The sequence below is a fragment of the Elaeis guineensis genome, chromosome 8 (assembly GCF_000442705.2).
Source record: "Elaeis guineensis isolate ETL-2024a chromosome 8, EG11, whole genome shotgun sequence".
Classification (NCBI taxonomy): Eukaryota; Viridiplantae; Streptophyta; class Magnoliopsida; order Arecales; family Arecaceae; genus Elaeis; species Elaeis guineensis.
This window is the reverse complement of record NC_026000.2, coordinates 9,350,125-9,364,947: the sequence shown is the minus strand read 5'-3', so window position 1 is coordinate 9,364,947 and position 14,823 is coordinate 9,350,125. Positions and strand designations below refer to the sequence as shown.

The 14,823-nt window shown below is 37.1% G+C and overlaps 1 protein-coding gene across 8 annotated transcripts in view; it reads right to left on the bottom strand.

Moving 5' to 3' along the window:
* The window catches only part of LOC105050367 (uncharacterized), a 14,287-nt gene extending 18 nt beyond the window's left edge, over positions 1 to 14,269 (bottom strand). The window contains exons 1-15 of one of the 8 annotated variants that reach the window (XM_010930345.2): positions 13,849 to 14,269; positions 11,939 to 12,018; positions 11,723 to 11,840; positions 11,441 to 11,619; positions 5,219 to 5,301; positions 4,903 to 5,087; positions 3,173 to 3,234; positions 2,874 to 2,982; positions 2,642 to 2,761; positions 2,322 to 2,441; positions 1,962 to 2,082; positions 1,679 to 1,835; positions 808 to 880; positions 591 to 718; positions 1 to 236 (exon numbers count right to left, since the gene is read on the bottom strand). The exon at positions 1 to 236 is cut by the window's left edge and continues 18 nt beyond it. In XM_010930345.2, coding sequence (XP_010928647.1) covers positions 114 to 236; positions 591 to 718; positions 808 to 880; positions 1,679 to 1,835; positions 1,962 to 2,082; positions 2,322 to 2,441; positions 2,642 to 2,761; positions 2,874 to 2,982; positions 3,173 to 3,234; positions 4,903 to 5,087; positions 5,219 to 5,301; positions 11,441 to 11,619; positions 11,723 to 11,840; positions 11,939 to 12,018; positions 13,849 to 14,020 — 1,830 coding nt within the window. In that variant the 5' untranslated portion in view covers positions 14,021 to 14,269 and the 3' untranslated portion in view covers positions 1 to 113. Of the gene's footprint in view, positions 237 to 590; positions 719 to 807; positions 881 to 1,678; positions 1,836 to 1,961; positions 2,083 to 2,321; positions 2,442 to 2,641; positions 2,762 to 2,873; positions 2,983 to 3,172; positions 3,235 to 4,902; positions 5,088 to 5,218; positions 5,302 to 11,440; positions 11,620 to 11,722; positions 11,841 to 11,938; positions 12,019 to 13,848 lie in introns of those variants that run through there. The other 7 variants (XM_010930346.2, XM_073261586.1, XM_010930347.4 and 4 more) reach the window with 7 other exon arrangements.
* Between the last annotated feature and the right edge of the window lie 554 nt (positions 14,270 to 14,823).

Genomic DNA, 14,823 nt, shown 5'->3' with positions numbered 1-14,823 from the left:
GCATTTTTTATTATTTTCAAATTCAACTATACAAAAATTTGGCGGTGCGAGTGACATTTTGTACTACAATGCCATGGAAGCCAAGGTTACAGCCAAGGCGCTACCATGCATCTCTACTGCAATGCTTGCGTCATGATTGAACGATAAGAAAGCTGCTGCTCGTAAAGTGACCTGAAAACCTGATATTTAGCATCATGATACTTCTTCACCCTTGCGTCTTTAGATGGACGAATAACCTGCCAAAACTCGCATTAAGTATTGCTACCTGAAGATGCTAAAAGGTTGTGTACCAAAATGATGCTACAAGAGCTGGATGGGACGGAGGCAAATTTAGTGTGCCACGTCCCTGAAGTGAAATATCAGGGCTGTAAAAATGGATGAAGTACAATACTTCCACCACAATTCTGAATAAATTCTGGATGATTCAAATAAAACTTAATTGAACTATAATTTCATCAACCAGCCTGTGGCACGCTCACGTATCCAGTTAATGTTCCAAACAGAAAAATTTGCAAATGCACTAACTTTCAATAGTTTGATCAAATAACTAGACTATGTGAAGAACAGAGATGCTACTATTAATAACATACCTGACCAGCTGCATTTAATGCTCTCATCGCATCATGAAGGCCTGAGTGTTTCTTGGCTGCAACAGCACCTAAAATGGCAGCACCTAACAGCACAGGCTCATTTTCTCTTGGAAGAATAATAGGAAGTCCTGCATTTCATGACCCAGTTATGTGAGCTGGAAAAGGGGGGGTGGGGGGTGGGTGGGGAGGAGAGGGAAAGAGAGAGAGAGAGACTTGCCTACAATATCTGCATGCTCTTGAATATACAACGGGTTCTTGGCAAGTCCGCCACATGCGAGAAGTGTGTCAATCTGCAGATTAACAAAGACTGATCTTATTTACGTGGCGTGAAGAGGGGCAGTCACCCAAAAGAGAGCAAAAGATTCCACATTTTTCTCACACTGAATTTATCCAACCAACAGTGTCCCTCATCTAATCTTCATTGAGGACCCCTACCACCGACTGATCCAATTTTGTGTGTAACATTTTTTTATGTTATCCAGATGCCAAGTCCACATCTAACAAGTGATGCAAGCTACCCCTGCAAGCACTATATCATCCTTGATAAGTTTGTTCACCTTTGCTCCGTGACCTATGAAATGCAGGTTTTGCTTGATAGAGAGAGAATTTTTGAAGCAGATTTTGGATGTACATTGCATAGTTGAAATCCTCTATTCCAAAATGACAGCATAAGCCAATATGCTTTTCACCTGGGGCATTCCTTTTTGACTCCAGGACCAACATGTCCAGGAGTTTTAAGTGAAGGTTTTAGGAGAGCTTTGTTGATTGCCAACCAGCCATTTGAGCTGCTGGTGCTCTGCTTTATGTCAGATAGTTAGCATGATCCAGATTTTTTTTAATCAAAACTTCATGTGATTGGAAAAAGCAGATATACACTATCTTTGACCAATAGAGGATGTACTAAGGTAACAAATGCTTCAGACAACTTAATATTATGCTCCATGATTTGAAATGTTACTCGATGCATAAAATATTACCTGGTGCTACATGTGGATATGATTTTGCAATCTTTTGCACACAGTGTTTAAAGAAGGATAGTAAAATAAGTATGCATACCAAGGTACTCAAAGTGGTAAGTTAATCAGTACCTTGTGCCCACGAGAATTGCAGTGCTCCACTATGTGGCGGGTACCATATGCAATGCCCTGAAGTGTTGCAAGGTATAGAAGTGCCAACTGTTTCTCACTTGCATCAAGAGTTAAACCACAAACCATTCCTTTGGAGTTTGGATCAGCAATTGGTGACCTAGCCCATTAAAACCATATACACATTTCAGAAACAGAATTAAGGTCTAATAGGGCATCAAAATAAGATTATATGACTTCGAACTATCATTAGGAATGTAGGAGATTTCTCAAAATATTTCCATACCTATTTCCATGAAAGTCAGGAAGGACATGTATGTCTTTAGTCAAGGCAGAAAGAAATGAAATATTGCTTTCATGCATCATTGACACCAATATCTTGTTTAACAACTCATACAGGGAAATACCTAGACAATATGCACCAAAGAAGATTAGCCTCAAGCTTCTGAAATTGGTTTTGGACATCAGCTGAAATAATGACAATCTATGTGCTTGTGTATAAGCAATATTAGCTTCAAACTACTGAAAATGTTTCATATATTTGCAGAAACTGATAACAATATGTACTTGTGCTGTTGTGCATATACAAACAAAAAGCCATATCAGGAAGCATCATCTCTCTTCAGATACAAACCAGGTAACTTACTTTGCGAAGCAGCACGGTTGGCAAGGAGAGGAGCAGCAACATGGTTCTCAACCATGTAATCTAGAAGGGCGCCAGTTGCACTTTGACCACCTTCAGTGAGCCAGTATTCGGGCACCATTGCTAAATACACCAGCAAAAGCATCAACAGCAACATAGTTATTAATATGCCAACAACCAAGAATGTCAGTATATACTGATTGTACTAACTACTAAATAAAGAAAGTAGATCTGAAAGCCAACACCAACAAAAGAGGCACTGAAAAAAAATGCAGGTAAAGAGGATATAGTGACCAAATGCATATCACGTGCCAGAGATGTACCTGACCAGAAGGGTCCCCATACACCTGGTATAAACAGTTTGTTCCGTGAGACAGCCATATGGCAAGTAGACGTACCACAGACTAAAACCATGCGACGAGATATGACTTCCTCAGCCGGCACTGAAGCACACAAACTTCTTACATGAGGAATACACATCTCGCCTTAAAATGACCAGGATATTATGTAATAATCATAATCAAGAAATGAACTATATCTGGAAGTAACACACACCATCAGCTTTGGACTCTGACATAGGCATGCTTTCCATAACCCCAACACCACCAGCATGGGCATCGATAAGTGAAGTTCCAACAGGTGTTCCAACTAATAGGCCTAGCTCCTGAAATTGAAAAGCTCTTTAAAAGGATTAAAAGAGATGCAATGTAGATACTAAAATCCGACGTACAGCCACACTCCAATAAGCAACTTATATAGTTGGCATGCTTTTTTAGTACAATGTGTGTTCACCGCATTAATGATCTCAAAGCATTGCCACTGAAACCAGACTTCATGACTACTAAATTTCTTGCCTTTGCAGCAGCATGTGTCAGACCAGAACCCAAAGGATGACCAGGAAAAGCAACACTCCGTCCTGTTTGCATTGTTTATACCACATCATTAGTATGTGATGACTTCAAGATGTTAAAATTACAAGATTGATTAATGGTAAGATAGATGGAGAAGGGGCCAACCATAGGCTTTCATAGAATATGACCTAAGGAAACCATTGAAAAACACTTGACTAATTTGCATAACTTAAGTAGTGAAAATGGTTGTCATTACATGTAGATCCATTAGAGAAAATTTTCAGCCAATTTTGTTTACTGTCAAACAAGTTGCCTAAAAAAACAACTCAATGATGAACTTGTAGCTCTAACTAAAATCCTGGCATCTCTTTTAGAAGGACACCAAAACTGAGCCCAATATCATAACCAGATTTACATCTAAATTTTCAGCATCAAAGCAACCAATTAAAGCAAAGTTTTAGCATCAAAGCAACCAGACAAAACTAAAACCTGTAAAATGAAAGACATGTGGTTCAATGTCAGAAACAAAGTGTTGCATGCCACAGGGGTTTGTTGATTGTTGATAATGCTTCCAGAAGGAAACATATTTATTTTACATGAAAAGTGGCTCTTTACTTCTACAACTTTACTTCCCTAGAAAGCTGATCTGTATTACATCTCTTGCTTTCCTCTTTATCATCAAAAGAGAAAAAGGTCCTCACCGTACAGAAGCAAATAAGGCTTGCACTATAATTATTTGTGATATGAAATGATGATTACGAGGTCCGGATATGTTTCAAATTTCATGTAACCAACCATTTCGATCATCTTATGTTTCAAAGAAAAGCTTCAGCCTTCCCACTTAACTGACTTGGAAGACTGCAGTCAGGGTGTCTAATGGTAGTATGACATTAGATATCTTCTCAAATATGGTTTCAGCATCACTGCTTTTTCTTTTTGCTGTGTCTTACATAATATCACGTGAACATATTCAGTAATTGGTGATTCTTCAAAGTTGCTGCCAGCATTCCAAATGGCATGTTAAGCTTGCCGCAGTTATGCAACATACAAGAGGTAAAATGGCAATTTAACAAATGAAGGTCTGAATAAGAAATGGATATGTAATTTTGCAAATAATCTTTGTTCAGTGTAGTTGAGGCTATTGAATAACAAGCCAATTGTTACATCCAGTTCAAAAATTAAGTTGTAAAGCACACAGAATTTTTTTCCCTTTTTCTTGAGAAACAGAAGAATAAATGTTTTGTTTAATGTTGATTTATATGTTAAAAAATGCCGAGTGTTCCTTAGTATATCAAAAGAAAAGAAAAGAAAAAGAAAGTTTCTCTTGGTCAAAATAAAAGGATACAAAATTACAAAGGAATTGTAGAGTAGTTCTTAATATATTGGTCAATTATCTTGATCCCAAAGACTATTTCTTAGTTCCCGTCTATTTTACTTTTCTTTGACTTTCTTAGCGATTGAGCAAAACCTTAAGCTCTAATTTGGTGCTGCGAAGTAAGAGACAGAAACAGGGAGATTAAATCTGGAGAATTTAAATATAGTCATCTGCCAATATTAGCATAATATGCCATTTCATTTACTTTTCTTTACTTCTCTACATCTGAACAGGATCTTGTAGTCTGCACTGTTGAGAACAGATGGTTATTAGAAAGCTAATATTATGCAAAGTTTACCTTCTTATCACTACAGAGCTCTAAGCATCATTAGATATGAGATGAGAGTAAGCAATATACCGAGTTTTGCATGATTCCCTTCCACAAGGTCTCCTAAACCAATCTCTTCCCAAAAGTCATCATCCCACCCACAAGCTTCCATGATATGAGACTCTTTCTCACTAGCTAGTTCCATGTGTGCATGTCCAAGGTATGTCCACTTGCAGACAGTTGTACATAAACTCCGAGTATCATCCCCTGTTGCTCTACAAAAACATGTACATACTATAAATAACCAGATGAGATGCCATGTAAATAAACAATTAACTTCAACACCTTATGCAAATAAATTATATAAATCACCGAATACCATTGGGAGATCTATCAGAAGAATTACCTGTATGCTAGCCAGTCACTTAAATCCATCCACCTCAACACCATGGACCAAGATTCTTGCAGGTTTTCTTTTACCCAAAGTAGCTGCATACATTTATTTTAGACATGTTCTAGTTATGATTCTTCAACTATTAAGATATCAAGAGGATAAATAATGATTCTTCAACTATTAAGATATCAGGAGGACAACTAAATGTATGATCGAGTTCAACAAGCATCTTTAGCCATGTCTTGTTTGAAAAAAGAAGGGTGTCTGGTGATCTCCATATTACATGCAAACCTTTCATATACCACATATGTGCAAGCTTATGATAAAACTTATAATGTCACCACAGTTTTCTAATAATCCACTTTAATTATTTTCCAAAAGCAGAACTACAACAATGTTTGAAACCTTTAGTCATGAACAATAACAACATGACTTGGTAACCTACTACAATTACCAACAAACTATATTTATCTAAATAGGCTCAGCTTTCTGGACTAAGTATGATCCATCAAGGTCTAAAAAATGTATCTCAATCAGAGGTCATTCTTTTGATCCAGTACTGAATGCCTTACCAAGTCAATTTCAAGCAAGAGGATGTTACTAAACCTCGGAGGCTAGTCAGCAGGTAAAAAGACCTACTTAACTGGTTAAAGCATTTTAAGCTCATGCAATCAAGAGTAGCCTTCTATGTTCCCCTAGACTTGAAAAGACACTGTTCAGAGAGAGGAAAATGCATTTGATATTGGAACCTGCATATGTTGCAAATCTGTTTCTCATGCACAAGCATCAAGCATGCATGCAGAGTATAGCCGAGTGAGCCACCATTATTAGGGTACTAGTCCAAATCTTTTATATCTCTCAGCCATGTATTTTTGAGAGAAAGACAACAACCTCAGGAATTAGTAAATAATCCTCGGATGACATATTCCCTTCCATTTGCCTCGCTGAAACACTAAATGCCCCAATTTTTACCAGCAGATACCTTCAACCCTTAATCAAATGGCCCCATTTTCTCACTTTCTGAGCAGCAACAACACAGCCACCATGCCACCTTTACCCCTATCACCCAATCTCCACTCTTTTCCTTTCCCTCTGCAATCACCCCACTGCCCCTACTGTCCCAGTGTTTCATTCCATCTCTTTCCAAAAGGTCCACCTAAATCACAAATTACTGCATTTCCTCGATGCACAACATTGAACATTATTAAAGTTGGATAGGGACCTAATGAATATATACAAGCCTCTCTTTCTGTTATGCGTGTATCACGCTTCGGACCCTTGATTGTGAATCGAGAGTCATGGCAACCGCCGCATACTCATAGAAAACTCTTCCCATAAGCATGCAAGGCATCTTATCATGCTATTCTAAAACAACAGCGGAATAATTAGTCAATAATTTAAATCCAAAACATAACGATCTAAATTTCTTCTTTAATATCTCAATAAATTCAATAATGATTCATAGGTCTTACATCAAATTCAATAAAACTTTCAACCTAAAATAAAAGTATGGAGATTCTGCTTCTAATTACTCTTCCATTCATATCTTGTATCATTTTAATTTCTTCAACATCTGTAAAAACAGTAAAATAGGAGGTAATGAGCTAGACAGTCCAGTAAGCAATGATCACTTTCAACAGATTTCATCAGGCATTAAAGTAAATAATTATTTATAGAAAATAAGCATATAGAGTTCATCAATTCGAAATCAATTTCAATTATGCAATATAATTTATGCTAAATTCATTTCTTTTTTCAAAAATTCGATTTTCTTTCGAAATTTCAATTTCTTTCATTCTTAAGTTTTTTCATCAACCATGAGCTATGACCACATTTTCCCTGTGGCAGGGTCATAACACCGCGTATCTTCTTGCGGTGAGCTGCGAATCATCTGGCAGCAAAGCCCTTCGAAATCACTAGTCTCTTTGGCGGTTTGTCGCTGGTCTCTCTGGCGACATAAACCCTCAGGACAAATCAATTGCCAACGTATATGCCCCCATTGGCGGAGTCTTTTACATAGTCAGATTGTCAATTCATATTGATCTTATATCAAAATTTTTCATAAATCATATTTCATATTCTAATTTCGATAAGAAAACATATAATCATGTAGTATCGAAATTAATTAACATAATGCATCATGAAATTAATATGTTCAATCATGCTTTATCATAACATTTCAAATAAGATATTTTTATAACAAAATATCATTCATCCAAATCATACATCGTTTCATAAATCATGTCAGAAAAATACATTATAATTTGCTGATAAATCTAAAAAAAGTGAAACATTACTTACCTCGAACGCATTCCAATAAATCCACATAATTCTATAAATTTTCTTCCAAAATTCTTCAGTTCATAAATCATATCACAATATCCGATTATCAGGTGTCAATGATACCTATACGAGATCAAATTCAATAATAAAAAAGAATACGAATATCATATTTCAACGGTTTAGATTAGGTCCGATCATCTAATTTCATCTAATCAAAATCTAATTAGGACATAAACAATCCAAAGTTTGACTATCAGATCAAATCGAATTCGAAGTGATAGGACTGAGATTTCTTCATTAGTTTCATAAAATCAAGTAGAGAGAAAAAATCAGAGGAGAAAGAATTCATGAGGTACAATTCGAATTGATCAGGTAACACAATCCAATATTACGATTGATCCAATATCTCGATTGGTGAAATTAACATGATCAAATCAAATCATGGCTAGATCGGAATCATGGATGATCAAATCTAGAGATTCATGGTCTGATTAAGGTGCTGGCATACTACCTGACAACCACGGATTAGGATGCTTTCACTAGAATCATTCAAACTCATCAAAATAAAATTTTTTTTCTTGATAAATTCTAAAAAAATAAACTTCTAGGGAGATACAATTCTAGAGAGAGAAATTCATGAAGATGAATCTGTACTAATTAGACGATACGTTCAACAAATTCGATTGATTTGATCAAGATAAATTAATCAATTCATGCTGAAATTACCACATGGATAATTCAATAGAATCATAAGTGATAAAATCTAAAGATATTTGATCTGATCAAGGTGGATGCCAGTACGCTGCTCGACAATCATAGATCAGGATTCTTCATCAGATCAGAAATATTAAAAAAAATTTCTCATTGATAAATCGATCAAGAGAGAGAAATAATTTTAAAGAAAAAAAATTCTAGAGAGAGAAAATTCTAGAGAGAAATCATCTTGAACTCTTCAGACGATAGGATTCAATAAATCCGATCGATCAGATCAAATCATGCTAAGACTATTATGGAGATAATTCAATAAAATCATAAAAAATAAAATCTTAAAAATATCTAATATGATCAAAGTGGGTGTCGGTGTACCGTCCGACGATCACAGATCAAAAATCCATCACTAGGATCATTTAAATTCATCATCATTCTTCTTAAAATTCTAAAAAATCTTAGAAGAGAGAAATAACCTAGAGAGAGAAAGTAGAGAGAGAAAGAGAAATTAGAAAGAGAAGAAGAGAGAGAAAAAGAGGGAGAGAGAGGAGAGAGTCTATTTTTCTTCTTCTTTTTCTTTTTTTTTTCTTTTCTCTTTCTTTTTTTTTCTTTTCTTTTTCTTTTTCTTTTTCTTTTTCTTTTCCTTCCTTCTTCCCGCGGCTTACTTTGGGCCGAAACAGGGGACCGACAGGTCCCCTCCCTTTGACCGACCGTCTGGCCGCAGCCGGCACGACGAAAGCCAGCGGCAGGGGGGCAACCCTCTCGAGTTCGGAGAGGCCAAGGCCGGCAGTGATCGCCGGCATCGGAAAATCAAAGAGAAGAAAAGATCAAATAGGGGGTCCCTTCTCCGACGAAATCCGACGACACCCGTCGTCGGTAGTTGTGCACAGAGGCACGAGAACAAGAGAGAGGAGAGAGGAAGAGGAAGAAGGGCTTACCTCAGCCTCTGGTGATCCCGCCGATGAGAAATCACGGCGAGCATGAATCAAGAGACCGCGGCTTCGATCAGAGAAATCGGAGAGGAAACACCGGCGATCATCGGTGATTGCTATATCCTCTCACAGAGGAGAGGAGGGGGGTTTTTATAGGGCTCATCCTAGGGTCCTTCAATGGCCCTAGGACTCCGATTTTCAATCGAAACCGGGAAAGGAGAAGACTCCGATCGGGAGTCTTCTTCCCCTATTTTTTTTTTCGGGCTTTGTGGGCTGGGTTTGTTACATGGGCCGGGCCATGACAGCGTGTCTAAAACAACATTCTTTCTCTTGGACCTCAATATACATTCTCAATCAAGGCCTGAGTTCATAAATTAACAAACTCCTTTGATACATATGTACATATACACATACATATATTTATGTGTGCTTTTGTGATTGTACACATGATCATACATATTTATGAATGTATGTATGTAAATAAGTATTTATATTCCCACAAATAAATTATGCAATCATTTTGAGTAAAAGTGATGGCACCACTTAAAATTTGTTAAAAAAAATGAGAATTCTTTTTTATTTTTGAGACTAGGATGGACTCTAACCCAACCAGCTGGTACCCACCCTACTCCACTCGCAGGAGCTTAGGTCCCCAGAAGACCAAGTCCAAAAGACAAAGCTCACAAAACCTGGGCATTTGCTAATCGTGGGTCAAAGCGAGGGTATACACCCTTGGAAGCAAACCCCTAATCTCTCGTTTAAAGGGGAAGAGACAGCGGCGGATCAAAAAATCTGGCTTTATGGAATCAATATAATAAAAAAAATGGAAGAACCATGGCAGAGAAAAAGAAAAAAATATTATTTTTTAAAAAATAATAAAATATATAAAAATAATAATATGTAATATTTTAAATATTTTTTATAATAAAATATTATAAAGGAGCACCATAACAAAATCCTAGATATTATTAAATATTAAAATTATAATGATTAACCAAAAATTATTTTAATCATATATATTTGATATGAGGAAAAAAAATGAGAAGGCAAAGAAAAACTAAAAGAGTGTTATAAAAAAAAAGCTAAAAGAGACATACCTAATTCAGGTTGAGAAGAGAGATAAGAAGAACAAATGATTTATCTGCATTGATTAGGATAAAAATAAATAAATCGATGTGAGATTTAAATGCAAAGGATAGATAGAGACCATGGGTTAGGGTGGGGCATTAAAATATAAATAAAAAAATGATGAATAAAAAAAGAGAAAGAATGAGGGAGAGGAGAAGAGAGATCAAAGTGCCATGAGGGAGAAAGGTGGGATATGTGAATCATTAAAGAGAGAATGTAAATCATAATTACTCTTTTTATTTTTTGATATGGTCCTTCAAGGATATAAAAAATAAATTGATGTGAGATTTAAATATAAAAGATGGACAAATGAGGTTGGGGTGGGATATTAAAAGATAAATAGAGAAGTAATTAATAAAGAAAGAGAAAAAAAAGAGAGAGAAGTAGGATATGAGAGTCATTAAATAGAGAGAATGTATTTCATAATTATTCTTTTGAACCTTTGATGTGGTCATTTTTGTCCTTCTTCAAAACTTTGCATAAGATATGAAGTCAATTCATAAAATTAATGGGATCAAATTTAACTTTTTCTAATAATATATATATATATATAACAAATATTTTTTATATTTTTTGTGGGGTCAATTGACCCCACATTTAATAACTTGCATCCACCACTGGGAAGAGATAAAAATAAAAGCATTTACTAATGTTCCTGAGCAATTCCCTCTGAAACAAATTAATAAAAAAAAGCGAAAGAAAAGGACCCACCATCACCTGATTTTAATGCTCAACTCCTTCATGTTCTTCCCCATCCAGAGAGAGAGAGAGAGAGAGGCAAACATGCCGGTCAGCCTAAAGTGTTCCATTAGAATGACTTTCAAACCAAGGTAAGAATTCAGACATTTGTATGGTGACTTGATGTCAAGAAGATGATGTTAGCGGAACCCTTCACCAAACCACTTTAATTTTTAAAACATTGTCTAATGATTGAGTCTAAGATGAGCCTGAGATATTGTTAGAGATGATAAAATGGGGGTTCACTACCCCTTTTACAAACTTTTCAGCTTTGTTGCTGCATGCCATGGTGAACAAATAGTCATGCAGCTATGGTATAACCAAATAACATCACCAAAATCTAATGGCCCAAAATATCAGCTTGTTTGTGTAGATTCTACAGAGCCAGTATTTTGCTGAAAAAAAATGGTATTGTTGATTCTCTCAGTCAGGATACTTTGGGTACCTTAGGGGCTTGCATTTCAGGGGAGACAGACCCACCACAATATTGTAGCACCGGTGAATTGCGGGAATTAATGCGCTCAGCCTGATTTACAGCCCTATGGTCCATCCATACTATGACATTTCTTCTTGCATCACCACTCCATGAAACTGAAACAGGAGATCCATCAGAATCAACAGCAACTGCAAACAATACCCAATTCCAGAAAGAGCTTAGGTTTTATACCACTTTTGATGGTACACAAATTGTCAGTATACATAAATGTTCTGCAAGGAGATGACATACCAAGGGAGCAAGTTGCTGCAAATCCTATACCAACCACTTCCTCAGCAATGACATTTCCCAACGAGCATGCTGATTTCACAGCTGCACATACCGCATGCCAGATATCTGTTGAGGATTGCTATTTGAAGAAAGACATATTTTAGCAGCAGTTATCATATCAGCTATTGTACAAATATTCTAGACAAACTGAAGTAACAGATTCCATGAATTTACAACCTCAATACAACCTCGTTCCTTCCATATCTGTATGGGGCTACTGGCTGAGCCTAGCAGCCTACCATGATCATCGAAGAGACCTGAATCAAAAGGCAATACCAATAAGAAAAAAAAATAGTCAAGATATAACATTTTGAATTTCAGAAACTAGCATAGTGTAATATTTGTATTTTTGTAAGCTTTTTGCATGGGTGCAACAAGGCAAAGCTGGAATTCTAAATATGCATGAAGCTATAGATAAACAACGTGCCAAAAGATTGACAGGCAATGACTTTGAAGATATAAAATTCATCAACCCAGAAAAAGGCAATATAGCATGTTATTACTGAAAAAAATGTCAGAAAATAAAGAAACATCAAATATTAAGGGTATTGGTGGAAATTTAAACATAAAAAATCCACAATAAAAACTACAATTTTTTAATATCTCCAGACCTGGATGCTCCTTCCAACTAAATGCATTTCAGACCATATCAAGATTTTATCTCAAAAAATTCAATGGTGATACCCCAAAATCTCCTGAAGGAAATTAAAAAAAAAAAAAATGCCACAGGGAAACTTCTGAAACAATAACAAAGATATTTTTGCCAACAGAATTAAACAAAGTCTTATAGTGTAGCAACAAAAACTATTTGCGATCATCACTTGACAAATGTTTTTTGCAGATGATGTCATGATAATAGATCATAAAAAATTCTTTTCTTCATTTTCCTGAGCTGGAAGACATACAACAATATCAAGTCTCCCTCACATACGTTTGTAGTGCTATATTTCTACATACCATCAGTGGTAATTCTTGCAGGTAGTTTCTTTGCCTTAATTGATCCTGACTGTGATTTCTAGTCCATTTGGCAAGCCAATCTGTGAGCATATGGGCCTCTCTTTTAGTAAATGACATCCACACCTCTTCAAACTGCTTTAGCAGTCACCCAACTTCTGATAATACACAATACATTTCTAAAGGTTGCATGAACTCATCTGTGATGTACACAACAGGTGTAGAAAGAATCTGATTCCACCCAAACTCTGGACATGCCTTCTTAAATTTCTAATGTAAGACCTTCATAGATTGCAAAATAACTATAATCTGATCCACAAGGACTTTGATTATTTTCAATTAGGTCATCTTTTGCCTTCACCATCTTACATGCAATGGGAGGAGATAAAAGGGAATGTCTCATGCCAACTGGTGGTGTGCCACAAGAGAAAGTGATCACCAATTCTGAGGTGAAGTTAGGGAAGAAGGTAATTTCTTGGTTGACACATTTAGGATCCCAACTGGATGTATATCTGAAAATTCAACCACCCTACTAGCATCCCTTTTTCTCCTCGAAGATCGCGCTGAAATTACAATTTATATAGTGTCTTAAGGTCATTTTAGCTTAACAGTTTTAGGTGGACTGGTTATGGATTGGGCTTATCATGGGTTTGATTCATCCCTCATTAGGTTGCCTTTGCTTGTGGCTTGGACATAGACTTGTTCCTGCCTGTTATTAAAAACAAAATCTTAGCTGAATCCAGTAAAATTTTATTGGATTATTATCAACAGAAGGAAGCACTTGACCTAAGAAAAACCTACGAAGCAACCCCTTATTACTAATAACTGTTTCTTTTTGGCTATTCCACTCACAATCACCACATCATCTTGTTACGGATTCGTAAAGAACCTCCTTGGTTGCCCTGAATTTTCTCTGCTTTTAGATGTGATCTTTTAATAACCATAATCAAATTAAAGATATCTACGAATTCGTGCAAGTGTCTCGAAAAACATCGATCAAACGATCGGGGCCCAAAAAAGAAAAGGATTGCGACATCAGACTACACTAAACAACCACTAACGAAATCCAATCAGAAGAAGAGGAGGGTTGAGATGTAGGAGGGGCGACAAAGAGAAGGAGAAGGAGGACGGGCCTGCCCGGGCGCTGCCGGTGCCGACGTCGACGCCGAGGTAGACGGTACGGGAGGACGAAGGAACGGCGGCGGTCATCTCGAGGGCGGCGATGGAGGGCCGATCGGCGAGGAGCGGGAGGAGAGGCGTCGTATCCGATAGCGAAGAAGACGACCACGTCCTCGCCCTCGACATTCTCTTCACTCTATTTCTTCCTCCCTTCTGATGACGATGGAGAGATTAGATTACGTTAATGGCCATCGCCTATTGGTCCAAGCTTATGTTAACAGGCGGATTAGAGCGTCATCTGCTGTTTAAACTTTTAACAAGAGGACCGCACACGCACTCTAATATCTGACCGGTTGATGTGGCGACTTCACAACTTGCGAAAAGAACTGGGACACGCAAGAAGTCACACTTCTGAGTCGCCAGCTAGGTCTTCTCGTTGGGGAGATCCGGTGGGACCGAGGTCTGCGTCGGATGGGGATGATCCATGGATGGACCGAGAGAAGATAAGGTTGAGCCCTGTGCGTGTGAGCCCTTGGGTGGTATTCTGCTCATGTTTCAGAGAGCACAGATTGCTTAAAAGAATCTCATTGGATGTGGCTGATGTTGCTTGTAAACTGGAGTTCTCAAATTTGTGACAAACTCACTGGATTATTTGATTCAGCTACTCTCAGCCAGAAATTTTCCCATTGAAGTAGATAAGTTGGATGAAAAATCTCTTGTGAGGGAATTGTGAATGTCAATGAAGACCTAGGAGATTAGATTCTGTGGAGACAGGGACTTGGACAAGATGACCCCTCTCTTTTCTTGTTTATAATTGTTGTTGATCCTTTGTGTAGATTGCTCAACCATGCAGCTTCGGCCAGAATTTTTGAAGGTCCTTGCACAATATATAACAGGAAGTAATGGATTCTTTTAAAACTCGTGCAAGCAGCATAGACTTGTCTCGGAAAACTAATGGGTTACATTACAGCTGTGTGCTGCTATGTAAT